Source organism: Xyrauchen texanus, chromosome 15 (genome assembly GCF_025860055.1).
Source record: "Xyrauchen texanus isolate HMW12.3.18 chromosome 15, RBS_HiC_50CHRs, whole genome shotgun sequence".
Classification (NCBI taxonomy): Eukaryota; Metazoa; Chordata; class Actinopteri; order Cypriniformes; family Catostomidae; genus Xyrauchen; species Xyrauchen texanus.
This window is the reverse complement of record NC_068290.1, coordinates 1,772,844-1,800,403: the sequence shown is the minus strand read 5'-3', so window position 1 is coordinate 1,800,403 and position 27,560 is coordinate 1,772,844. Positions and strand designations below refer to the sequence as shown.

At 41.4% G+C, this 27,560-nt stretch overlaps 2 protein-coding genes across 2 annotated transcripts in view; both read left to right on the top strand.

Annotated features, from left to right (window-relative positions):
- The first annotated feature begins 4,032 nt into the window (after positions 1 to 4,032).
- Positions 4,033 to 15,268, top strand: LOC127655767 (membrane-spanning 4-domains subfamily A member 4D-like). The gene is made up of 8 exons (XM_052143742.1): positions 4,033 to 4,087; positions 4,645 to 4,821; positions 5,513 to 5,614; positions 6,494 to 6,550; positions 6,647 to 6,736; positions 6,827 to 6,850; positions 14,368 to 14,490; positions 14,584 to 15,268. The coding sequence occupies exons 2-8, from the start codon at positions 4,663 to 4,665 to the stop codon at positions 14,611 to 14,613; spliced, it is 585 nt and encodes a 194-aa protein (XP_051999702.1). The 5' UTR covers positions 4,033 to 4,087; positions 4,645 to 4,662; the 3' UTR covers positions 14,614 to 15,268.
- A 3,164-nt stretch (positions 15,269 to 18,432) lies between these two features.
- Positions 18,433 to 27,560, top strand: part of LOC127655745 (phosphatidylserine synthase 1) — a 26,459-nt gene continuing 17,331 nt past the window's right edge. Inside the window, exons 1-4 of the mRNA XM_052143712.1 lie at positions 18,433 to 18,792; positions 23,966 to 24,057; positions 24,862 to 24,906; positions 25,575 to 25,699. Of these exons, the coding sequence (XP_051999672.1) occupies positions 18,614 to 18,792; positions 23,966 to 24,057; positions 24,862 to 24,906; positions 25,575 to 25,699 (441 nt within the window). The 5' untranslated portion in view covers positions 18,433 to 18,613. The remainder of the gene's footprint in view (positions 18,793 to 23,965; positions 24,058 to 24,861; positions 24,907 to 25,574; positions 25,700 to 27,560) is intronic.

Genomic DNA, 27,560 nt, shown 5'->3' with positions numbered 1-27,560 from the left:
GATATTACACGTTTATTAGGGGTCAAGCCCAGAAGGAGCGAAAGACCACAAATGTTTTTGTTAGTTTTCCTATTATTATTATTATTCCACTCATGAGTCTATGGACACCCATAGAACCGCTTGGGGGAAAGTTATGAAATTTGGCACACAGATAGAGGACTGTCTGATCTATTATTACAGCAAATTTGGCACCTCTACCTCAAACTCTCTAGCGCCACCAACTGCCCAAATGTGCACTCACGTTTATGTTAATAACTTTTGAACCGTGAGTCCTAGAAACAAAATTAAAATTGGTATTTTGTCTATTGGCTCAAGACGATTCGATTGCACCCTATGACGGCATTTTCCATCGTGACAATTTTTGCGTTTCTTGTTGCATTTTTTCCGGCATTTTGAATTTTCGGAAAACATACTTTTCCGATCTCGTCCTAGGCCGTATGTCCGAATTGCACGAAAATTGGCCTGCATCATCTAGAAACACTCACGACAAAAAGGTATTCACAGAATTTTTATAAACCATACCGTTTTCGAGTGGCGCTTCAACGAATTTGGACGAAGAGCACGCCAAAATGGACCTGAGGCTGTATCTCCGTGACGCTTTGAGAGATTGGGGCAAAACTTGGTACGTGTCTTCACCATTAGGCCTTGAGGTTATATAACGAAAATTGTCTCTTTAGATCAAATGCTACATACAGAGTCGAACAAAACCACATTTTCCTATGACGGCCATTTTGGATGTCGGCCATTTTTTATATTTTATAAAATGCTGTATTTTAAGAACGACTTGGCACATCGTTACGAAAATCAGTATGTGTCTTTGGCACATGCTCTGAAGGGACTCAAACAGTTTCTGGACAGCACTACCTTGTGGTCAAAAATGATAATGCTATTTCTAAAAGTGCTATGCTGCTCATGGTTCCGATATCTGGCTTGACCACGGTAAATTAAACTATGCATAGCCTATAGCGAAGTCAAAACGTAATGTCCACTCTTGTGGGTCTCAGGGGTTAAAGCTACATCCACTAAACTCAGCACAGACTTCATTCAGACTTAGCATATACTATTCTAACTGATTTGACTTTACCTAGCAATGCCTTAGTAACCATTTAACACCCTAGCAATCACATAAGGTGAAGCGTTATCAAGCTAACATTTACAGTTTGCCCTGAGAAACTTCATAAAGTCGAGTCTCTGTCGGGCATGTGTTGTACAGTATGTTCTTACAGCCCAGGTCGCCGGTCCCTTCCTCAGAAAGCTGTGTAGCACTGGCACAACACCGGGCAGAGGTTCACTGGCACGGTAATATTTGATTATCGGACTGTCATCCGCATGTTTGCCGCCTGCAAATTCCTCATGATGCTGAATGTCCATCGCAATATCTGCAGTGGCCATCTTCACTTATTAATCATCAGATATAAACGATTTCCTGAAGATACACAAAAACAAAGACCAACAAACAAATGCACAAAAGTCAAATAAAACAGGGAACAGATTTAATATTTAAAAAGTGTCATATTTAAAAAAAATGTATGTTTTTTAAATATTTTATATATAATATTTACACAGATAATTGACTTATAATATATATAAACATTTATTTAGGACACATGAATGGTCCACTTTCTTGCATTTATGTATACAATAAATATAATGACATTTACTAGCGCTTGCTTTTGTGCATTTTTCAAATACATTTTATAATCAAAGAAATGAAAAGTTATTTAAGAATAAACTCCTGTAAAACACGACAGAAGTGACTGAAGATGTTCATCATGATGTCTGTTTAGCAGAAAGCCTCTAAAACGGATTAAAATACCTTCATCACTTTTCACCACATATAATATTTAATATCTGTACATTAGCAGAACCGTTGAACCTTTTGTTTACTGTTTATAATTCAACACATTTATATATTAATACTCAAATATGAAATAAGTGTCTTACCAAGCTGAGTGTCTTCCGTACTATAGCAAACTGAAGATCATCGCTTGTGAGTTCAGTGTGAGTGTGTGTGTGTGTGTGTGTGTGTGTGTGTGTGTGTGTGTGTGTGTGTGTGTGTGTGTGTGTGTGTGTGTGTGTGTGTGTGTGTGTGTGTGTGTGTGTGTGTGTGTGTGTATGTGTGTGTGTGTTTTATCAACCATCACACATGCTCAGATGTGGTTGGGATGCTTAAATGGGTGCGAGTGTGTGTGTGTGTGTGTGTGTGTTTATATGTGAGTGTGTGTGTGTGTGTTTATATGTGAGTGTGAGTGTGTGTGTGTGTGTGTGTTTATATGTGAGTGTGTGTGTGTGTGTGTGTGTGTGTGTGTGTGTTTATATGTGAGTGTGTGTGTGTGTGTTTATATGTGAGTGTGAGTGTGTGTGTGTGTGTGTGTTTATATGTGAGTGTGTGTGTGTGTGTGTGTGTGTGTGTGTGTGTGTGTGTGTGTGTGTGTTTATATGTGAGTGTGTGTGTGTGTGTGTGTGTTTATATGTGAGTGTGTGTGTGTGTGTGTGTGTTTATATGTGAGTGTGTGTGTGTGTGTGTATATATGTGAGTGTGTGTGTGTGTGTGTGTGTTTATATGTGAGTGTGTGTGTGTGTGTGTATATATGTGAGTGTGTGTGTGTGTGTGTTTATATGTGAGTGTGTGTGTGTGTGTGTATATATGTGAGTGTGTGTGTGTGTGTGTGTGTGTGTGTGTGTGTGTGTGTGTTTATATGTGAGTGTGTGTGTGTGTGTGTGTTTATATGTGAGTGTGTGTGTGTGTGTGTATATATGTGAGTGAGTGTGTGTGTGTGTGTGTATATATGTGAGTGAGTGTGTGTGTGTGTGTATATATGTGAGTGAGTGTGTGTGTGTGTGTGTATATATGTGAGTGAGTGTGTGTGTGTGTATATATGTGAGTGAGTGTGTGTGTGTGTGTGTATATATGTGAGTGAGTGTGTGTGTGTGTGTATATATGTGAGTGAGTGTGTGTGTGTGTGTATATATGTGAGTGAGTGTGTGTGTGTGTGTATATATGTGAGTGTGTGTGTGTGTGTGTGTTTATATGTGAGTGTGTGTGTGTGTGTGTATATATGTGAGTGAGTGTGTGTGTGTGTGTATATATGTGAGTGAGTGTGTGTGTGTGTGTATATATGTGAGTGAGTGTGTGTGTGTGTGTATATATGTGAGTGTGTGTGTGTGTGTGTGTTTATATGTGAGTGTGTGTGTGTGTGTGTATATATGTGAGTGAGTGTGTGTGTGTGTGTATATATGTGAGTGAGTGTGTGTGTGTGTGTATATATGTGAGTGAGTGTGTGTGTGTGTGTATATATGTGAGTGAGTGTGTGTGTGTGTGTATATATGTGAGTGTGTGTGTGTGTGTGTGTATATATGTGAGTGAGTGTGTGTGTGTGTGTATATATGTGAGTGAGTGTGTGTGTGTGTGTATATATGTGAGTGAGTGTGTGTGTGTGTGTGTATATATGTGAGTGAGTGTGTGTGTGTGTGTATATATGTGAGTGTGTGTGTGTGTGTGTGTGTGTGTGTGTATGTGTGAGCGTGTATTTATCACTTGGTGGGGACCAAATGTCCCCATAAGGATAGTAAAACCCGAAATTTTTGACCTTGTGGGGACATTTTGTCGGTCCCCATGAGGAAAACAGCTTATAAATCATACTAAATTATGTTTTTTGAAAATGTAAAAATGCAGAAAGTTTTCTGTGAGGGTTAGGTTTAGGGGTAGGGTTAGGTTTAGGGGATAGAATATAAAGTTTGTACAGTATAAAAACCATTATGTCTATGGAAAGTCCCCATAAAACATGGAAACACAACATGTGTGTGTGTGTGTGTGTGTGTGTGTGTGTGTGTGTGTGTGTGTGTGTGTGTGTGTGTGTGTGTGTGTGTGTGTGTGTATATATGTGAGTGTGTGTGTGTATTTTATCACTCATCACACATGCTCAGATGTGGTTGGCCGAGTTATAGCAACTCTGATGTGAGAGCTGATGATGATGATGTTGATGATGACAGCAGTTTGAGCTTCATTCTCATAGAAACTTCTACAATCAAACAAGTCCAATTTACAGACAGTGGGACTTTTAAACTAAAACTTCACATCCAGCAGGTGAGACATTATTAGCACGAATAAACCTGATATTTACTTCAACAGGAACATTTTAGCAGTACAAGATCAGGACGCTTAAATGCCTCATGAATGTCTCTCTTTGCGTTTCATTTCTTACCAGCTGCACAGTTTACCCAGAGTATTCACTCCACGCTTCTCAAAAAGGTTTTAAACTCTTGGGAATATCTCTGTAACTCTAGAAGTAACTTCTGAGACTTTCAAAGACATGACATAAATCCTAAAACTAAAGATGTGTGTGTGTGTGTCCCGGTTGTGGGATTGTTTGACACAGTTTCTAAAGATAAGATTCAAACTAACACCATGTTGTCTAATCTGATTATCTTTATGATTCATTTATGATGTATGATTTTAAACACTTCAGTAACAGCAAGGAGCGTTTTGAAAACAGCCCCAATCTCACTCTGTCAGCGTTCATGTTCGGATATTTAAGTCGTATTTTGTTGCTCTATTAGTCCGAAATGATCCCAGTCCTTTTTAAATTCACTTCTGACTGATCGCACATCAGATATGTGTATTTGTTCTCTTATCCATGACAGACGGTGACTTCTGATCAAATGCGGTACAGCTTTAAGCCGGATGACTGTATGGTCATCACCATTCCTCTGGGCAGCATCAGGAATGCGAGAGACGGGCAGCTGATGCCCGAGACGTTCACTTGCGTCTTCAAAGATGCATACAAGGTGTTTCTCAAAGGACGGCCGAAGGAACTCGGGGTACGAACAACATTTCAAAGTCTAATGTCTTATTATATCTGTTCAGAAATTAACTTAATTATTAATTAGGCAATATTTGCCATCTGGAATTGATTTTAAGGGGCATTTTTTTTGCCTTTATGTTGGTGTTTTGATTCTAAACGTATAAAATTGTTTTAGTGAGACACTTCCAATGCAAGTCAATGGGGTTTAATCTGTAAACACTGTTAAAATACTGTTTCACAAGTATAAACACAAGACGTAAACAATATGTATGTAAACATGATTTTACTGTCATAAAATCACTTATTAATCACATCTGTGTGAAGTTATATCCAATATATACAATTCAACTTCAATGTTGCAATGTTGACGCAACACCGTAAACCATAAAAACACATTTTAAAATGATTTCAACTATTTTACAGCTCAAATAATACAAATTTTTATACGTTTATAAGCGTCACATTTCTGCCTTTAAACCTTCCAAAAATGACCCCATTCACTTCCATTGTAACATTAATCAACATTATGCATTGAACCCGGAATATTCCTTTAATTACAAATGATGTTATCCGCTTTTGTGTCAAAGCTAGCAAATAAATCTGACCATCTGTACAAAATGAGTTAATAAGATCAGTGAAATCGTGTTTAAATGAACACACACATTGTTTTATATTTAATAGTGATTCAAATGTTCTTTTGGTTTCAGGCGGCACAAATCAGCATTGGAATATTTGTGATTTGTGTCGGCACTCTCATAGCTCTTGAATACGGTCTGTCTCATTTGATGTACACGTTACCCAGCGCCCTAGTAAGAGAATATAATTATTAATGCACATAATTTATATTAGTTAAGTGCATTTTAAATCTTTGTATTTACATCACAGCTTGTTTATGAACACTTTCTATGAAGCCCATATTTATAATGCATTGTAAATCTATTATACTGCATTTATAATGTCTCATAATACACCTTATAATAATTTATACAGTCTCAAAAATACTTAGAACTACAGTTATAATACATTATAAGACTTCACCTGTTCATAGTTATACTTTAGTGTATAATGCATTATAACACTATTATTATAATTATAATTATTTACTGTATATACAATCATTTTTGCCTTTTATGCACAAACATTGAAGTTTATGAGTATAGAAACAGTTTTTATTCTTGTAGCTTTACAAGTACTTTTTGTAATATCACAAAATTTACATTAAATGTGTGTGTTTTTATATTTTGTGCATTTTTAATGTATATAACTTCCAGCATAACTTGTAATATCTTATAACCACTTAAAATATTTTATGGATGTTTGTAAGAATACATTCCTTTAGTCACTTAAAGCATAAATATTATATATATATTACACAGTATAACAGATATAATTGGATAAAACTGCTTATAAAATTGTATGTTGCTTGTGTTATAATGCATTATTATCTGAGGTATAATTATGAATAGGTTAGTATTATAATTGTGTTACAATTATATGAGAAGTTATAACATATTATAAGGTGTATTATGAGACATTACTAAAGCATTATAATGCATTATAAATATGGGCTTCATAGAAAGTGTTACCAAGTTAAGTTTTTAGATGTTAAAGTTTTTTATAACTTTAACATCTTTTAGGCCGTCACTAAAAACTCTGTGTTTAATTTTCAACTATCTATTTTCTTTTAGTTTATTGCAAGTGGCATTCTAACATTCGCAGCTGGAAGTTCTCCATTTATGCCTGTGGTAGGTGTTCGGTGTGCAAATATTGTTCATAACCGCTTATTTTATCATGGTGCAATGTAAACGTAATGCTTTATCTTCATGTTCTTTTTCTAAAAGGTAAAGCTGTCCTTCATATTCAACATTATCAGCCTTTTCTGGGCCATTGCTGCTCTAGTTATCTGCACGTTCATGAATGTTGGTGCCTCGGTAATTTGTGATTCTTCACCCAATTGTATTTTATAAAAGTCAGGGTTGCACCACTGTGGTTATATTTAATTGATTTACTTTCTTTTACAGCACCAAAACCTGTCAGACAGCAAGGTAAAGTATATCTGAGATCCATGCAGCAAAGATCCCTTACAAAAAATAACTGCAGTTTTTCAACTGAAGTGAAAGTGTGGTAAATTGATGGCAGTATTATTTCAGTACAGGAAACTGCAGGAATACTGCGTCCATATTACCACACTTGTATTGCAGCACTGAAACTGCAGGAATACTGCGTCCAAATTACCACACTTGTACTGCAGCACTGAAACTGCAGGAATACTGCGTCCATGTTACCACACTTGTACTGCAGTACTGAAAACTGCAGGAATACTGCGTCCAAATTACCACACTTCTACTGCAGTACTGAAAACTGCAGGAATACTGCATCCAAATTACCACACTTCTACTGCAGTACTGAAAACTGCAGGAATACTGCGTCCAAATTACCACACTTCTACTGCAGTACTGAAAACTGCAGGAATACTGCATCCAAATTACCGCACTTGTACTGCGGTACTGAAAACTGCAGGAATACTGCGTCCAAATTACCACACTTGTACTGCGGTACTGAAAACTGCAGGAATACTGCATCCAAATTACCGCACTTGTACTGCGGTACTGAAAACTGCAGGAATACTGCGTCCAAGTTACCGCACTTCTACTGCGGTACTGAAAACTGCAGGAATACTGCGTCCATATTACCACACTTGTACTGCGGTACTGAAAACTGCAGGAATACTGCGTCCAAATTACCACACTTGTACTGCGGTACTGAAAACTGCAGGAATACTGCGTCCATGTTACCACACTTGTACTGCGGTACTGAAAACTGCAGGAATACTGCGTCCAAGTTACCACACTTCTACTGCAGTACTGAAAACTGCAGGAATACTGCGTCCAAATTACCACACTTGCACTGCGGTACTGAAAACTGCAGGAATACTGCGTCCATATTACCACACTTCTACTGCAGTACTGAAAACTGCAGGAATACTGCGTCCAAATTACCACACTTCTACTGCAGTACTGAAAACTGCAGGAATACTGCGTCCAAATTACCACACTTCTACTGCGGTACTGAAAACTGCAGGAATACTGCGTCCAAATTACCACACTTGTACTGCGGTACTGAAAACTGCAGGAATACTGCGTCCAAATTACCACACTTGTACTGCGGTACTGAAAACTGCAGGAATACTGCGTCCAAATTACCACACTTGTACTGCAGTACTGAAAACGGTTACTAACGTAACCTCGGTTCTCTCTAGATGAGGGAACGAGTATTGCGTAAGCTAGCTTACGCTACGGGAAAGATTCATCTTTTCTGAGATATTGAAGCCAAAAAATTATCCTTAATTTTGTATCCATTGTCAACGTAGTGCGGCAGCTGCAGACCTTGAGCGGGCTAGCTAGCGAGCTCATAGGTTGCTCTGCGGCAACTGCTGCAGCCTATAGACGAGCTTGGGCGAACTCGCATCCAATGAGAGGTGTCCGCGCGCTCACTGCATCAAAGCCTGCCAAAATGGGCGTGACTAGAGTGCATATAAGCGTAGTTCGTAGGCTGGAACCCTGGTTTTCATTGAATGAAGCGAAAAATCGTGGCGCGAACACGGCCGGTTACGCAATACTCGTTCCCTCATCTAGAGAGAACCGAGGTTACGTTAGTAGTACGTTAGTGCGTTCGCCATCAGATGCTGGTAGCGCTGACAAGGAAATGATCTGTGCTCTGAAAGGAGTACCGATCACCTTGGGGACATAGCCGTGTCTAGGCTTTAAAATTACCTTGGAGTCACTTGGTCCAAATTCAAGACACGCAGCGCTAACAGAGAGCACGTGAAGATCTCCCACCCATTTAACTGATGATAGGGCAGTTAGAAAAACGGTTTTAAGTGAGAGGTGTTTTACATCCACGGATTGAAGCGGTTCGAAGGGAGGGGCTTTCATAGCTTCGAGAACTATAGAAAGATCCCAGATAGGAACCGATGGGGGGCGCAGAGGGTTCATCCTTCTAGCTCCCCTGAGGAAGCGGATGACCAGCTCGTTTTTACCCTGTGACTGGCCGTGCAGGGGTTCAGCGAACGCCGCGACGGCCGCCACGTACACTTTGAGCGTGGATGGGGATCTGCCCTTATCCAGCAGCTCTTGTAAAAACACGAGCAGCGGCGATACCCCACATGTCCGTGAGTCCAGGTCTCTGTCGGTGCACCATTTTGAAAACACAGACCATTTTGACGCATAGAGTCTTCTCGTGGAGGGGGCTCTAGCGTGTATGATGGTGTTTATTACTCCTGGCAAAGCGATGGGTAGTCATTGATCACCCACGCGTGTAGCGCCCAGCGCTCTGGGTGGGGATGCCAGATCGTGCCGCGAGCTTGCGAGAGGAGATCTGCTCTCACTGGGATGGGCCACGGGGCTGTCAGTGACAGCTGCGTAAGCTCCGGGAACCATGTTTGATTCTCCCAGCGCGGGGCTATGAGGAGCACCGAGTAGCGCATTTCCCTGATCCTCTGCATTACCTGTGGCAATAGCGAGATGGGAGGGAAGGCGTAAAGCGGGCGGTTGGGCCAGTCCTGGGCCAGTGCGACCTCGCTTTTCGAGAAAAATACTGGGCAGTGAGAGTTCTCTTCTGACGCAAAGAGGTCTATCTCTGCTCTGCCGAATATGCGCCATAACGTCTGGACTGTTTGAGCGTGCAGGGACCATTCCCCTGGGGGAATATTGTCTCTGGACAGTCTGTCTGGGCCGTCGCTCAGGTGGCCTGGCACGCGCGTCGCCCTCAGCGAGCGCAGGTGGCACTGGGACCAACTCAGTATGCGTTTCGGTCAGATGGAAGAGGTTCCTGGATCTGACATCGCCCTGATGGTTTAGATAGGATACCACAGATCTGTTGTCCGAACGGACCAGGACGTGGTGACCCTGAATGACCGGGAGGAAGCGCACGAGCGCGCACTCGACCACTATCATTTCCAGACAATTTATGTGAAGGAGCTTTTCCTGAACTGACCATAGGCCAAAAACCGAGAGCCCTCGCAGACCGCGCCCCAACCCGTGTTGGACGCGTCTGTCGAAATGACTTTTCGGCGAGATACAGCTCCCATCGTCACTCCCCGCTGGTACCATTCGGCCACTGTCCAGGGCTTCAGAGCTGAGATACAGGTCTGAGTCACTCTGATCGGCTGGCGGCCTGTGGCCCAAGCCCGGCGAGACGCGCGGTGTTTAGCCAATGCTGAAGCGGGCGATGCGCAGTAAACCCAGCTGAAGTACTGCTGCGGCTGAGGCCATGTAACCTAGCACTCTCTGAAATTTTTTCAGAGGCGTGAGGCTGTTCATCTGAAAGGACGCGGCTAGTCGCTGAACACGGCGCCGCTGTGTAGATAAGCGAGCCGCCATTGCCACTGAGTCTAGTTCTATTCCAAGGAAGGAAATTGCCTGACTGGGCTGTAGTGAGCTCTTGGTCCAATTGACTGCAAGGCCCAAACTGTTCAGATGACTGAGGAGAACTGTCCTGTGAGACAGGAGCTCCGTATGTGATTGTGCCAAAATCAGCCAATCGCCCAAATAGTTGAGAATTCGCGAAACCCTGACTGCAGGGTGCGCAGCGATCCATGCACTTCGTGAAAGTACGGGGTGCTAAGGACAGGCCGAACGGAAGGACGGTGTATTGATAAACCTGGCCGTCAAAGGCGAATCTCAAGAATGGCCTGTGACGGGGATTTATCTGAATCTGAAAGTATGCATCTTTCAGATCGAGAAAAATAAACCAGTCCCCCTGGCGCACATGCGCGAGGAGTTTGCTGGTTGTATGCATTTTTGCAAGCGCTTTGTTCAAAACCCTGAGATCTAATATTGGTCTGAGGCCGCCGTCTTTCTTGGGGACAAGAAAATAAGGGCTGTAAAACCCCGACTCGCTCAGAGGCGGCGGCACTCTCTCTATGGCCTTTTTGCACAGAAGGTTTGCTATTTCTGAACGAAGCATGCATGCTGCTTCCGTGTTCACAGTAGTTTCGAGCCGCGCTCTGAAGCGAGGAGGACGGCGATCGAACTGTAGCAAATAGCCCTGTTTTATTGTGCTTAACACCCATTCGGATATCCCTGAATATCTTCCCACGCTTTGAAGCGTAATGTTAGAGGGTGAATGGCCAAATCGCCCTGATTGCCGCACACAGCAGCTGAACAGAATGTGTGAGCGCGCTTAGTGTGTTTATGCATGACTGCTCGCAGACAGCAGAGACAGGCTGTTCTGTGAGTGACTTCCCGATTGGGGTAAATGGGGAAAGAGTCACATCTGATAAGTGATGTGCGAGCATAGTCACGGGCACGGGACTTACATGCAGAGAGGTGTTTGCTGGCCGTGTGACAGAGCGGGCAGAGGAGGGGCGCGCACACGGACTCGTGGGCGCGTTTATTAACTCTAACACTCGAGCGGTTCGTAACCGCTTTATGTGAGTGTGCTCTGATAGGGACACGGGATGTGAAATGCTTGTGTGTAGGGGTGAACACTGGGCACATTTTCTACACATAGGGCATGTTTGCTCTTTACAAGATTTCTTTGGGTCGCCGTGAAAACGGCGTTTGAGCGCAGGCAAGCTGGTGTTAACACCAGCTTGTTGGCTGCTGAATCTACCACTGTAGTAGCCTGAGAGAAGGGGACTGACAGGGGGCGAAGCTTTGACGGTGGTCCGGCCGCGGCGGGACTGATCCGTCGTTTTGTCAACAAAGCTAGGAGGACTTTGGTTGTTCAGGTTTCAGTGCGATTCTAGGCCGAGGCCCGTGGGGCGGCGGTCTGCGGCGGCTGTCTGAGCGTGATCGGCGGCCGCCCTGTCGACGCTGAGAAGTCTGGCTTTGCTGAGCTGGGCGCTGTGAAGAGGCTCGTGCAGGAGGCTCACGTGGGCGGCCTGCAGAGGAGTTAGCGCGACGAGGCAGAAAGAGATTCATGGCTTGTGTGGCTTTTTGGACCTCTGAAAACCGGTCAATGATACCACTCACCGCGGAGCCGAAGAGACCGGATGGAGAGAGCGGTGCGTTGAGGAACGTAGAGCTCTGCTTCTCCCATGTCGGCTAGCGCTAGCCACAGATGTCTCTCGGTCACAGTCAGCCGCCATGCACTTCCCTATAGCTTGGGCTGCAGCTTTGGTAGCGCTGGAGGGCGAGGTCCGTCGCGACTTCTTATGTCTGCAACCGCCTCTGGATGCCTGCTTTCCTCATCCCACTCCCGTGAGAAGGTCCGCTTGGAGGATCTGTAAAACGGCCATAGAGTGCAGAGCAGATGCAGCTTGGCCGGCGGCGGAATAGGCGCGGCCAACACAGGCGGAAGTTGTTCTGCAGGCCTTAGACGGGAGCACTGGTTTAGACCGCCATCTCGCAGAGGGCGGGCAAAGGTGTGCTGCTACCGCATCCTCGACCGGAGGGATGGAAGCGTAGCCCTTCTCGGTGGCGCCGTCCACCGAATCAAGAGAGGTGGAGATGTGGGATTGGACCCTGGCCGAGAAAGGCGCTGCTCCAAGATTTGGAAAGCTCGGCGTGGAGTTCCGCAGGAAGGGAGCGGCCCGGTAGCGGGTGCTGCTGGGCGGCGGCTCTGAAGAAAGCAGCCGCCGAGTCTGTTGGGTGCCTGCTCAGGGGCGGTGACCACTGAGCCCGAGGCGGTCGACGGCCTGTGTGAGGAGGCGTGTTAGTTCCCCTTCGACTCCGGCACGGGTCCTGCTGGATTCCTGGGCCGAGGAGGAGGCGCGTGAGCCTGACCACTCCTCGTTGTCCGAGCCATGATGGAACACGCTTCGTCCGGAGATGGCAGCAGAACAGCCGCCGGCGGCAACTGCGCGTCCCGGTGGGCGGGGAGGGTGAAGGCGATGCTCGAGGGATGGGCTCCGGCGAGGCAATCGCTTCTACCACTGGTTCCGACAGCCTTTGAGAGCGGCGCTTTTTCTGCGCGGCTGAATAGAAGGCGCGCGGCGGCTTCGGGTCCTGAGCGCTTTGAGTCGAGCCCGCAGGGTCGACATCGGCAGCTCCTCGCAGAGATCGCATCCGCCTTCAGCGAGGGCGAGCTCTGCATGCCCCAGTCCCAGGCAGAGAGCGCAGATGATGTGGCGGTCTCCAGTGCTGAGAGGGGCGCGGCATGAGGCGCAAGTGGAGCGAGGCATCTTTAAAAAGATGCTCGTACTCTTTTGTGAAGTTCTTAAGAACTAGCTTGCTTTAAAAAGGATACGTCGCCGGATGGCATAGCTCGCAGGACGGCTGAAGGTGGCGAAGACGGCCGGCTTCTTCGAGCGCTGTCCACGCTTGCTTGATTCCCCTCGAACGGCGTCGCGGCTTCTGGTTCAGAGATGCGAAGAGCTTCGCTGAAGAGATGAAAATCAGGGTTCCAGCCTACGAACTACGCTTATATGCACTCTAGTCACGCCCATTTTGGCGGGCTTTGATGCAGTGAGCGCGCGGACGCCTCTCATTGGATGCGAGTTCGCCCAAGCTCGTCTATAGGCTGCAGCAGTTGCCGCAGAGCAACCTATGAGCTCGCTAGCTAGCCCGCTCAAGGTCTGCAGCTGCCGCACTGCGTTGACAATGGATACAAAATTAAGGATAATTTTTTGGCTTCAATATCTCAGAAAAGATTAATCTTTCCCGTAGCGTAAGCTAGCTTACGCAATACGAGAGAACCTCTCATAAGAGAACTGCAGGAATATTGCGTCCAAATTACCACACTTGTACTGCGGTACTGAAAACTGCAGGAATACTGCGTCCAAATTACCACACTTGTACTGCGGTACTGAAAACTGCAGGAATACTGCGTCCAAATTACCACACTTGTACTGCGGTACTGAAAACTGCAGGAATACTGCGTCCAAATTACCACACTTGTACTGCGGTACTGAAAACTGCAGGAATACTAGCGTCCAAATTACCACACTTGTACTCGCGGTACTGAAAACTGCAGGAATACTGCGTCCAAATTACCACACTTGTACTGCGGTACTGAAAACTGCAGGAATACTGCGTCCAAATTACCACACTTGTACTGCGGTACTGAAAACTGCAGGAATACTGCGTCCAAGTTACCACACTTGTACTGCGGTACTGAAACTGAAGGAATACTGCGTCCATGTTACCACACTTGTACTGCAGTACTGAAAACTGCAGGAATACTGCGTCCAAGTTACCACACTTGTACTGCGGTACTGAAACTGAAGGAATACTGCGTCCATGTTACCACACTTGTACTGCAGTACTGAAAACTGCAGGAATACTGCGTCCAAGTTACCACACTTGTACTGTGGTACTGAAAACTGCAGGAATACTGCGTCCAAATTACCACACTTGTACTGCGGTACTGAAAACTGCAGGAATACTGCGTCCAAGTTACCACACTTGTACTGCGGTACTGAAACTGAAGGAATACTGCGTCCATGTTACCACACTTGTACTGCAGTACTGAAAACTGCAGGAATACTGCGTCCATATTACCACACTTGTACTGCAGGTCATTTTGTAAGGGATACACTAGGATACAAGTACAAATGAGTGTTTATTAGAAATGGCAAGGAAGAAATGCCTTTTAAGAATGTGTTCCTCTTTCTCAGAATCCCATGTTCGTTGGATTGAAAGTATTGGTCTGTATATTGTGTGGTTTTGAGTTGATCCTCGCACTTGTCCTGATCTTCTGGGAAAGTAAAGCCGTTTGCAGACCTCACTTCAATACTCTGGTAATGTACATTCTGATTGACAAGAAAAATAACATGCCACAATCAACTTTCAAAAAAGTACAAAGCTATTTCTTTTTTTTTTTTTCAAAACAGCCCTTGATCACTATTAAGCAAGATGTTTGATTGGACGGATTGGTTGGTGAGGTCGCTACATCTTGTGAAGATACAATAAATGACCCAATCACAGTTGCAGGACATTGCATTTCACTTCTATTATGTTTCTATTATTGTTTGATTTATTCTGTTTTTGTCCTGTTGCTCAACTGGTAGAGCATTGCGCTTGCAATGCCAAAGTCATGGGTTCAATTCCCATGAATGCATGTATTATAAAATCTATAAATGCGCTGTAAGTTGCTGGAAGATGCATAAATGTAAATGATATCCATTATAAGCTTGATTCGTTCTGTAGTATGTGCTCACATTAAAATACTACCATTGTATCTTTTATCATATGTCTGTTTTCTGTTGTGTTGCTTTTGAAATAATCAAGTTGCAATTTTTGAATATAATTCAAATAAATATACATCTAAGAAAAATGATGAATTATTTTTAACCCTTTAAGCATGCATCGGCCAGCCGGCAGAAAAAACGAAATGGTCAAATTATTATCAACCACAGTCTTGACCAACACACAATAGGTGTCGTTTGAAAGATTAGAAGCTCTTCTTTACAAGTCATGTGGGCATTATGACCAAAACTGAACAAGTGCTTTGATATTTGCAGACAAATCAGAAGTGTTTCGTTTTGATAATTAACATTACATATTATTGCAATCAATAAAAACATCAAACTGATCAAATAGTCATGTGTCATATGTTGTTGGAAACCTCTCAAAGAGTAAAATACAACCAGCCTAATTGTTTAAAACAGACAAAAATATAGTGAGTAATAGCATGTAAAAGTACATCTTTGACATTTATGTTGGTGTTGCTTATATGCCGCATTTTCCCTTATAACTTCACGAAATATAAACAAAACATAAAACATCACATGTCATTATTTAGAGTCTGTGATTATCTTTCAAACGAGTCCACACACAAGATAATCAGATGTATAGATCATTAGATAATCCACATGAAGCACAATGTTACATATGACCACCAGGAGATGGCGCCAAATACACGACACAGACTCAATGATGACTCAAATGACACAGAATGAAACTCATTCTGTGAAATCTCATGACTAAAATCATGTCTGCATGCTATGCAAACCTTTAGTCATTGTTGTGTTTGCATGTGTAATTAGTTCTTATGTACAAGTATTATCTTTTATTTGTTTGGAGATGTTTTTGGACTCTATGATCAATTGTTTTTGTTATAATTTTTGATTGCTTTGTTGTATCAACACAAACTTTTTCTCAGATACAGTTGACATGATTGGGAACAAAACAAATGCAATTTTTCAGACCCACCTTATTTACACCCAGAGATATATAATGTCAAAAAAGAAAAATACGAAAAAATATTATTTTGTAGTAGTTTCTTAAGCTGAGTGAAAGAATATATAAAAATATATATCAGAATTTTTTTAACATGTTTTTTTTTACAATGGTACCAAACACTTGACCCTTTTTTTCTTTGTCCAATAAGCCTTTAATATATGCCACTGAAACAGGACATGTTCTCAGCCTAAAGGGTTAATACACACCTTGCTTGTTTGTTTTTCTTACATTTTTTAACTAGGTTCATCAGATGCAGATACTTTAGCATTTTCAATAAGCAATATATTGTTATTGTTGTAGCTTATTCATTACTGTCATTAATACTAGTTGTAATAGTCATTATACTTACAGTACAGCTACAAGAATCCCTTTTGCATTATATAAAAATAGCAATGATTTGAATTATCTGGCAGAAAAGGTCATTTATAGCTGCTGTGACTCGTGTAACACGTAGTTTGTAAGTTACATGGACATTGAAATATGAAAATCAACAACAACAATAGTGCCAAACATTTTGGTATACAAAACTATCTGTTCTTAATAAAAAGAACAATGAAGGGTAAACTTAAAAAAGAGAGAGAGAGAGAGAGAGAGTGTGTCCATCCATCCATCCATCTTCAACCGCTTATCCGAAGTCGGGTCGCGGGGGCAGCAGCTCCAGCAGGGGGCCCCAAACTTCTATCCCGAGCCACATTAACCAGCTCGGACTGGGGGATCCCGAGGCATTCCCAGGCCAGTGTGGAGATGTAATCTCTCCACCTAATCCTGGGTCTTCCCCGAGGCCTCCTTCCAGCTGGACCTGCCTGAAACACCTCCCTAGGGAGGCGCCCAGGCGGCATCCTTAGCAGATGCCCAAACCACCTCAACTGACTCCTTTTGACACAAAGGAGCAGCGGCTCTACTCCGAGCTCCTCACGGATGACTGAGCTCCTCACCCTGTCTCTAAGGGAGAAGCCCGCCACCCTTCTGAGGAAGCCCATTTCGGCCGCTTGTACTTGTGACCTAGTTCTTTCGGTCATGACCCAGCCTTCATGACCATAGGTGAGGGTAGGAACAAAAATTTCCTAAAAAAGACCGGTAGATTGAGAGCTTTGCCTTCCGGCTCAGCTCTCTTTTTGTGACAACGGTGTGATAGAGCAAGTGCAATACCGCCCCCGCTGCCCCGATTCTCCCGCTCCATTGTCCCCGAGGTACTTGAAGTCCTTCACATGGGGCAATACCTCCTTCCCCACCTGGAGTACGCACTCCATCGGTTTCCTGCTGAGAACCATGGCCTGGACAGAGAATGCCTGTTGTTATAATTTTATATTTTTTAGGGTGAGGGCAACAATACAGCCTGTGATGTTCAGTCAGTTTGATAATCACAAGAGAGTTCCAGCACCCTCTAATTCAAAAGGTTGATTTTTTTTTCACCTCTAAAATGTCATTTTTACTCCACCGTTGGATAGGTTTAGGGTTTGCGTTGGGGGTTACAGTTTATGAAGTATGCATTCCTCTAAACTGTACACTGATGAGCCAAAAAATTATGACCACCTGCCTAATATGATGTTGGTCCTCCGTGTGCTGCCAAAAAAGCGCATACCTGATGATGCGTGACTCTTAAAGACCCCTGAAGATGTCCTATGGTATCTGGCAGCAGATCCTTCAAGTCATGTAAGTTGCGAGGTGGAGTCGCCATGGATCGGACTTGTTGATCCGGATTGAGATCTGGGCAATTTGGAGGTCAGGGCAACACCTTGAACTCTTCATCATGTTCCTCAAACCATTCCAGAACAATGTGTGCAATGTGGCAGTGTGCATTATCAGGGAATACCATTGCCATGAAGGGGTGTACCTGGTCTGCAACTATGTTTAGGTAGTTGGCATCTGTCAAATTGACATTCACATGAATGGCCGGACCCAGGGTTTCCCAGCAGCTTGTGGTCTTTCCACAGTGCATCCTGGTGCCATCACTTCCCCAGGTAAATGGCATACACGTCCACGGCCATCCACATGATGTATAAGAAAATGGGACTCACCAGACCAGGAGACCTTCCAAATATCAAAAGTTAAATTTTTACTAGTTGAAATTGCATTTTGGATGTCAAGACTGGGTGTTTCTGCGAGTAATGATGGAATATCAAGAATTATAGATCTATAATTCAGATTCTTCACGTGATTAAATGTTAAAACGGCTTGCCATAGTTAGCATGCTATATTTGGTGCACCAGTTATGTTATTACAAGAATGGCTCAGAAAAAATGTCTAGAGATATGTGTTTGCAGACGACACTTGCTTTGATATTCTGTGTTAATGCAATCAGCTGTTGGATGTGTAAATTAAAAACACATTTCTCTGTGCCACAAACTGATTTCGAGCGCGCGAGAAACACTATCACTTTTGACCCAGCCGGCTTTCCATAGCGCTTGCACGCCTTTCAAATCACACACACCAATCGAAATGCATGAAATGTGTGTTTTGACCCAAAGTGTCTGCCATCTTTGTGTCCAATGCGTGCATCGTTATTCAAAGCACATGAGTGTGTTTCCTCATTGATGCATGCATGCTTTTGACGTGTACAGAGCAGGACAGCACAAATGCATGCCATCATAAGGTTTGCATTCGTGCAGTACAACACAAAGAGCGCGCGCGCGACACTGACAGTGCATTTGTAATCAAAGGTTAAGACAGCGCGCGAGCATGGCGTCCGCGTACGGCTGTCAGACACTGAGCAAAGATGATGTGAACTACAGAATGCATTTCCGCATGATCAACGAGCAGCAAGTGGAGGATATCACCATCGACTTCTTCTACAAGCCTCACACGATCACATTACTCACGTGCACCGTGCTCAGTCTGATGTACTTTGCGTTCACGCGGTGAGTACATGGACGCAACAGTAAACATGCGTGACGTTGGAATTGAAAGATAAGAGTTGTTACTATAACACGACCCTGTTTGTGAAAATATCAATGTTAGTGTGTACTGTTTTATTGAATTGTCAATACTCCCTTCTGAAAAGACCAGCTAAAACCAGCCAACCCCCTTTTAGCCCAACCTAGGCTGTGTGTCCTGTAGAGTCTAGCAGTGATTAAAGATCCCATGACTTTAAAATATATTGTTTTGTGGTATTTAGTTCATGTTTGTTAGCTCTAAAGTCATCTAAATGTTTGTTTACTCTTAAAAATTGACGAAAGAAACTTTTTAACTGAGTGGTTTTCCCCCTGCAAAACAGATCAAAAATATGTATGACATCATCTTGCACTCGGGGCGTATACACATTTTTGTCCAATCAATTGCTCTCTAGAATAATAAAATGCCACTCCCCTTCATATCGCATACCACTGAATCCCACTGTATTTTTCCTATTCATTTTTGCCATAGGGATTTCATCAAACCCTTAAAGGGATAGTTCACCCTAAAATAAAAATACTCCCATCATTAACTACGTTTCCATCCAAGGAATTTTGGCAAAAAAAGTTTTAGCGCATCAAAATAAAGCTAATGGAAACTTACATCTCTAAAATGTCGACATAATAGTTTTCCATAGTCAAGTGCATAAACTATGTCGATACTTCAAATGTCGTGAAAAACTGGTTTGGAAACTCTTTTTGTCGATAAAATTGGAATTAACACAAAAACGTAGCGTCACGTGACTGAGTTTGCCCCAATCGTTAGCCTGTGTTACCATGACGACAGTACTGAAAGGCAATTTATTGTATGTGATTATGGATTGATCTTCACGATCCGCAAACGGGACACTTCCAGGAGTGCAACACAAATATCTCCTGCACATTGAACAAATGAACGGCCATTGTTTGTGATTCATTTAATCGCGGTATCCATCCGTTTATTTATTAAAGTTACTTTTCCACACTATTCAAAATAATAGACGGCAGTCACTGAATTAACCCACATTACAAAAAACATAATTTCTGTGCACAGAGATGTTTTAAATGAAGAATAAATACACAATACTGGAGAAAATCATCAGTGCTTTTTTAGTTTTTAGTTTTTTTAAACACTTACAGCCCAATTCTATAAAATTATTGTTTAGTTTTACTTTTGAAAAAATGCCGGCAAAATCCCCTGTATTAAATATAATAAATTACCAAACGAAAAAAGCATTCAATAAAAAAAATTAGTTACCAAACCCAAAAAATCTATATATTTTTAGACCTATAAATGCCTTTTCTTTACTCAAACTTAAATGAGCCATACTCTATTCTGTAGATGAATAAAGTCGTCTGAATGACGTTCTCAGAATGTTCTAGACTTTTCTCAAGAATATAAACTATCAGAACGTTTAAAACTTTACCTCGGATCACATTTACTGCTTCTTCAGAAAATATACATTTGCATTATGAAGATAAAATTAATTTGAGATGATGATCAAGTTCAGTTGGTGGTTAAAAGTTGCTGGAGAAATCTGCGGGACATGATGCAGTTGTCATGGCGATGCTTTATATTAGATGAAGGATTAGATGCGCATCAGAAGGGCAAATGTTCCTTTTTGATTGCAGTTCCTCTTCTGATGCATTTATTTGTTAATTAAACTTCAGAGGATAAAATTAGGGACATCTGGAGGTGAATTAGCGATAAACACATTTCTGAATGGAAACGTCTTCAGGGCAGATTTCTGTTGCGCTAAACCAAAACTTATACGACAAAGTGTTTTATTAGTCATGACATCATCACGCAACACCAATTATATCCATAAAAGACCATTTGAATGGAAACGGGCAGAAGGCGGCAAATGTTGCAATTTTCATTTCTTTGCATTTTCACTTTGTCAATAACAAAATGGCACGAAAGGTGGATGGAAACGAGGCGATTGACCATGTTTACGTGCACTTACGAAAACCGTTTATTCCAGGGTTTTTGCCGAAATCGGCGTTCGGAAACGTTCTGGTCCGAAACCGAAAATTCAGTCTGCACTTGTCCGAAAACCAAAATTTTTTTAAATAGTTTTTTTTTTATTAATATTATACTTTTTAATGAATTTAATTCATCTGAATTGAAAATCTACAAACCGATAAAATGATCACACTTTTATTGAAAGTAACGCACCAAAATTGGACAGAAAATATATGAAAACATTATTAAGTATATTATTTTTTATTCAGTTCTTTAACTATCAAATTTAACAGATTATTTTTTACCAATTATCCAAATAATGTAACGTTCTAGAAAACTATAATGATATGCAAAACAGCAGTCAAGTAATGAACTTAGCTGCTCTAGGCTAGCATCTTGCAAATACAAAACATTTAAGTATGCTACAAAGTCATTTTAATGAAAGCAACAGGCAAAACACAGAACAGCCGAGGGCCTCTATTCTGTTTATGTAAACGTATTTATACTTAAATAATATAAAATTATTGTGCAAAACAGTTGTAATACCTGCGTGCAGTCCGCCATCTTTGTTCATGCGCCAGTAGTCAAGAGGATTGTCGCGCTCGCGTGATAAGAGCGTGAAGCGATCGTCTGTGTTCCGCAACTGCTTTCGGGTCATTTAAAGGGATAGTTCCCCAATGGTAAGAGACATTTAAAGGGATAGTTCCCCAACGGTAAGAGACATTTAAAGGAATAGTTCCCCAATGGTAAGAGACATTTAAAGGGATAGTTCCCCAATGGTAAGAGACATTTAAAGGGATAGTTCCCTAACGGTAAGAGACATTTAAAGGGATAGTTCCCCAACGGTAAGAGACATTTAAAGGGATAGTTCCCCAACGGTAAGAGACATTTAAAGGGATAGTTTCCTAACGGTAAGAGACATTTAAAGGGATAGTTCCCCAATGGTAAGAGACATTTAAAGGGATAGTTCCCCAAAGGTAAGAGACATTTAAAGGGATAGTTCCCCAACGTTAAGAGACATTTAAAGGGATAGTTCCCCAACGGTAAGAGACATTTAAAGGGATAGTTCCCCAACGGTAAGAGACATTCAAAGGGATAGTTCCCCAATGGTAAGAGACATTTAAAGGGATAGTTCCCCAACGGTAAGAGACATTTAAAGGGATAGTTCCCCAATGGTAAGAGACATTTAAAGGGATAGTTCCCCAACGGTAAGAGACATTTAAAGGGATAGTTCCCCAATGGTAAGAGACATTTAAAGGGATAGTTCCCCAACGGTAAGAGACATTTAAAGGGATAGTTCCCCAACGGTAAGAGACATTTAAAGGGATAGTTCCCCAATGCATTGGTGCCCTACGCAGACGGCGTAGCATGCGTATAGGGAGCGGCGGTACTGCTTGGTATCGGCCTTTGCTTGGTAGCGCCGCGATAATGGCTAGATCGATCGAGAGCGAAACCTGAGCACTGAGGGGCGGGGAGGCATATATTTTCGGCTCATATTTTCGGCCTTTTTTCTCTTCGGCCAAAACCAAAAATGTCATTTTTGGCGGCCGAAATTTTGGTGCATCCCTACTATAAACCATGCCCATTTATAAACACCACTGTAAAATATTGATGGTCCCTCATGTTCACATATATGCGCTTGTACATTGAGGGAATCCCGGAGTTTTCCGTAAAGGGAAAACCCACTATTGAAGCGCAATTCCACAGCAGTTTGCGATAGAAAGGTCAGGAAACAAACACCGCAACAACTCTGGAATATCTCAAAATAAAGCAAAGCAATGGGGAATAAAATAGTGAGGTCTTCCTGGAATACAATGTTTGTTGTTTACGCAAGCGTCACAGCGAAATTACGTTTCTGTGTTGGAAGCTGCTTACTGACGGCGCCGTATGTATACAGGAGTAAAGACTGCGCGGCTTTAAACCGGAACACTGCTTTCCCGCAATAACCCGCTTTCTGAACGTAGTCATTCACTCACCCTCATGCCATCCCAGATGTGTATGACTCCAGTGGTTTAATCCATGTCTTCAGAAGTGATATGATAGGTGTGGGTGAGAAACAGATACATTTTTAAGTTATTTTTTTTACTATAAATTCTCCTCCTTGCCCAGTAGATGGCGATATGCACGAAAAATGCAAATAAGTAGAAAGTGAAAATAGAGATTTATATTAAAAAAGAACCACTCAAATCACTTCTGAAGACATGGATTAAACCACTGGAGTCGTATGGATTACTTTGATGCTGCCTTTATGTGCTTGAAAGTTCTGGTCACCATTCACTCGCATTGTATGGACCTACAGAGCTGAGATATTCTTCTAAAAATCTTCATTTGTGTTCTGCAGAAGAACGAAAGTCATGCACATCTAGGATGGCATGAGGGTGATTCATTTTGGGGGTTTTTTCAGGACTGTCCCTTTAATAAAATAGTTGAAAGCCAGCTGTGGTGTGAATCACAACATTGCAAACTTTGATTTGAATCTAAAAGTATTTGAAAATGTAATAAAAATGATAAAGGTGCAAGACTGTCCACGTATGTTGCATTCAAAGTCTGTTTTGATATCGGCAATCTTAGACCATTAAGACATTCTGTTTCAATGGCTCGAACATTAGCGCATAATAAATGGCAAAATGGCGACACTCCCATTAGATTAGCAGGTATGCCAATAGAGACGTCGCCTAGCAACCATATTTATAACCGATGTTGCAGTGCTTGTGTTTGTTGTACAGGTGTTATAAAAAAAGAGACTATGTCATTTTATTATCATATTATGCAGGAAATTTGACTCTGGTGAATGTGGGTTTATTAAATGAGTTAATCATTATCTGGGTGCCGAAATGTTTGCTTGATATTTCACACCTGCATTTTGGCAAGAGTTGAGGGTTTTTGCACAACCATTCACCAGTGTCCCATTCACACACTCACTCATACACCAATGGCGACAGAGCTGCTATGTAAGCTGCTAGCCTGCCATTGGGAGCAATTTGGGGTTCAGTGTCTTGCCCAAGGACACTTCGGCATATGGAGACATGTGGGCATGGAATCAAACCACCAACCCTGCGATTAGCAGCAGACCCGCTCTACCACCTGAGCCACAGCCGCCCCATGTAACTCTGTTAAAAGAGGAACAGTACAATGAGCCGTTTGTGATGATTGTTGGTGTAGCTGTGACTGTATGACATCATGTTTCCATTGCAGAGATGATGGTAACCCTGATAGTAACCTGTGGGTGGGACTGATCCTAGTCATCTCCTTCTTCCTGGTCATCAGTGTCCTCGCCTTCCCCAACGGTAAGAGACATTTAAAGGGATAGTTCCCCAATGGTAAGAGACATTTAAAGGGATAGTACCCCAACGGTAAGAGACATTTAAAGGGATAGTTCCCCAACGGTAAGAGACGTTTAAAGGGATAGTTCCCCAACGGTAAGAGAAGTTTAAAGGGATAGTTCCCCTACGGTAAGAGACGTTTAAAGGGATAGTTCCCCAATGGTAAGAGACGTTTAAAGGGATAGTTCCTCAACGGTAAGAGACGTTTAAAGGGATAGTTCCTCAACGGTAAGAGACGTTTAAAGGGATAGTTCCCCAATGGTAAGAGACCTTTAAAGGGATAGTTCCCCAACGGTAAGAGACGTTTAAAGGGATAGTTCCCCAATGGTAAGAGACATTTAAAGGGATAGTTCCTCAACGGTAAGAGACATTTAAATGGATAGTTCCTCAACGGTAAGAGACATTGAAAGGGATAGTTCCTCAACGGTAAGAGACATTTAAAGGGATAGTTCCTCAACGGTAAGAGACATTCAAAGGGATAGTTCCCCAACGGTAAGAGACATTCAAAGGGATAGTTCCCCAACGGTAAGAGACATTTAAAGGGATAGTTCCCCAACGGTAAGAGACATTTAAAGGGATAGTTCGCCCAGAATGAAAATTCTGGAACACAAAAGGAGATGGCGGAACTGTCCCTTTAACTCCGACTGCTATATGAGAAGTCCTAATAACCGCTTGTGTTAACATGTCAGTCTTTGGGGCAAACTCCAGTGTTTTATGATCATAGTCACTCTTTTTGATTCAGTTTATAACCTCTTTATCTCTTTACAGGCCCGTTCACAAGACCTCATCCAGCAATATGGCGGATTGTGTTCGGTGAGTGGCATATGGCCAGATTTTGTTCTCTTACTGCCGTCCAGGTCACATGTCACATAATACAATATTTTGCTTGGAAGAGATAACAAAGCCAATTGGATTGTGCAATTATGCATTAGAACAGTATTTTCATGACTTAGACACAATTTAATTCTCAATATTGTGAGGCAAAAAATTATACGTTATGTAAATGGTATATTAGTACCATTAGCATTATTAATCATGGTAGTAGTTCTTGTATTGCCTTAAATCTATGCTGATTTATCTTTTTGTCCATGCAAAACATCTTAATTGTCTTAAAAACAGGCTTCGTTTGGTTTAAGCAAAGTATATCGTGATTATCGGGTGAAAGTACCCTACACTTGTTTTTGTGGGATTCCCCCAGCTGTTTTTTTGTATGGCGAAATGCATCACATTTTCGATAGTGTCTATATTAAAACGTTTCTTTGGCATTTTCGACCTTTAACACCCATAACATTTATAAGGATCATGCAAGTATAATAATACTCTTAGATTGGGTAATTTTTTTTAACATGTTTAAATTCAACCAAAGATTGCACAATGTCATTGTATATCATGTCTGCGCTCGCATCTAATTGGTTTGTTGTTTTAGAAGGTTAAAGTGATTCTCTCAAAGTCGTCTTTGTCTGTGAATTCTTGTGCGGCAGGACTGAGCGTGATGTACTTCCTGTTCCTCGTCTTCATCATCTTCCTGAACTGGAAGCAGGTGAAGGCGCTCATGTACTGGCTCGATCCAAATCTGCGTTACGCCAAAAGAGAAGCTGATATCATGGTCAGTGATGGGAGAATCGGACCCGGTTTTGTTTTTTTAAATAGTTTTTAATTTTAAATAGTCATATGTTAAATTCTGTCATTATGTACTCACCCTCGATTTGTGGGGGGGTTCTGCGGGACATAAAAGGAGATATTATGAAAAATATTCATGCATCTCTTTTCCATACAACAACAGTTCATAGTGACCATGACTGACATGTTTTGGGTGAACTGTTCCTTTAAGGCTTAAAATGTTAAAATTAAACGTTCTTACTAACAATAAAGAGGACAAAATCATCTTTTAAAAATACCTCTAAATGACATTCACTGAATTAAAGGAAAATACTTTTTCTTAAGTTTAATTCAGTAAAGAAATTAACTGCAAAACAACCTGTTATCAAGTGTTTTTGTCTTGTTTTCCATTTAAAATCATCTAAAAATACTGTAAGAGGATGTATCTTAAATATAAGTGTATTTTATATATAAGTGTATTTTTCACTTGGTTATACTTATATTTTAAATATTTGTATTTTAATATTATATTCAACATTCTCAGATAATAAACTTTTCTTCTGCAGTATAGCTGCTAAAGTAAAATGTGTTTTAGTGTTTTAAATGAGTTTTACATATTTATATTGGAAAACAAGCCAAAACAAATCAAAACAGTATTTTTTTGCAATGTATAATGGGGTGAAGACTGCACCTCTCTCATCTTTCTGTTCACTTCAATCCATCTTTAACTCGCACAAAAACAAACTATCTCTTATTAATAAAGATGCGCATTGCTCATTTTCTTGTTGATAAGAAATGCATTAAATATAACCGCATTAAAGATGTGACGCATTAAATATAACCGCATTAAAGATGTGACGCATTAAATATAACCGCATTAAAGATGTGACGCATTAAATATAACCGCATTAAAGATGTGACGCATTAAATATAACCGCATTAAAGATGTGACGCATTAAATATAACCGCATTAAAGATGTGACGCATTAAATATAACCGCATTAAAGATGTGACGCATTAAATATAACCGTATTAAAGATGTGACGCATTAAATATAACCGCATTAAAGATGTGACGCATTAAATATAAACGCATTAAAGATGTGACACATTAAATATAACCGCATTAAAGATGTAACACATTATATATAACCGCATTAAAGATGTGACGCATTAAATATAACCGCATTAAAGATGTGACGCATTAAATATAACTGCATTAAAGATGTGACCCATTAAATATAACTGCATTAAAGATGTGACGCATTAAATATAACTGCATTAAAGATGTAAAGCATTAAAGATGTAACGCATTAAATATAACCGCATTAAAGATGTAACTCATTAAATATAACCGCATTAAAGATGTGACACATTAAATATAACCGCATTAAAGATGTAACGCATTATATATAACCGCATTAAAAATGTGACGCATTAAATATAACCGCATTAAAGATGTGACGCATTAAATATAACTGCATTAAAGATGTGACCCATTAAATATAACTGCATTAAAGATGTGACGCATTAAATATAACTGCATTAAAGATGTGACGCATTAAAGATGTAACGCATTAAATATAACCGCATTAAAGATGTAACGCATTAAATATAACCGCATTAAAGATGTAACGCATTAAAGATGTAACGCATTAAATATAACCGCATTAAAGATGTAACGCATTAAATATAACCGCATTAAAGATGTAACGCATTAAAGATGTAACGCATTAAATATAACCGCATTAAAGATGTAACGCATTAAAGATGTAACGCATTAAATATAACCGCATTAAAGATGTAACGCATTAAATATAAGCGCATTAAAGATGTAACGCATTAAAGATGTGACGGATTAAACCACTG

Bases quoted from the DNA above. Each gene is read 5' to 3' on its own strand.
- LOC127655767 (XM_052143742.1), top strand. From the start codon at position 4,663: ATGCGGTACAGCTTTAAGCCGGATGACTGTATGGTCATCACCATTCCT. The intron at 4,822-5,512 runs GTACGAACAACA...TTTTGGTTTCAG, and splicing joins GACGGCCGAAGGAACTCGGG to GCGGCACAAATCAGCATTGG. The intron at 6,551-6,646 runs GTAGGTGTTCGG...TTTTTCTAAAAG, and splicing joins GTTCTCCATTTATGCCTGTG to GTAAAGCTGTCCTTCATATT.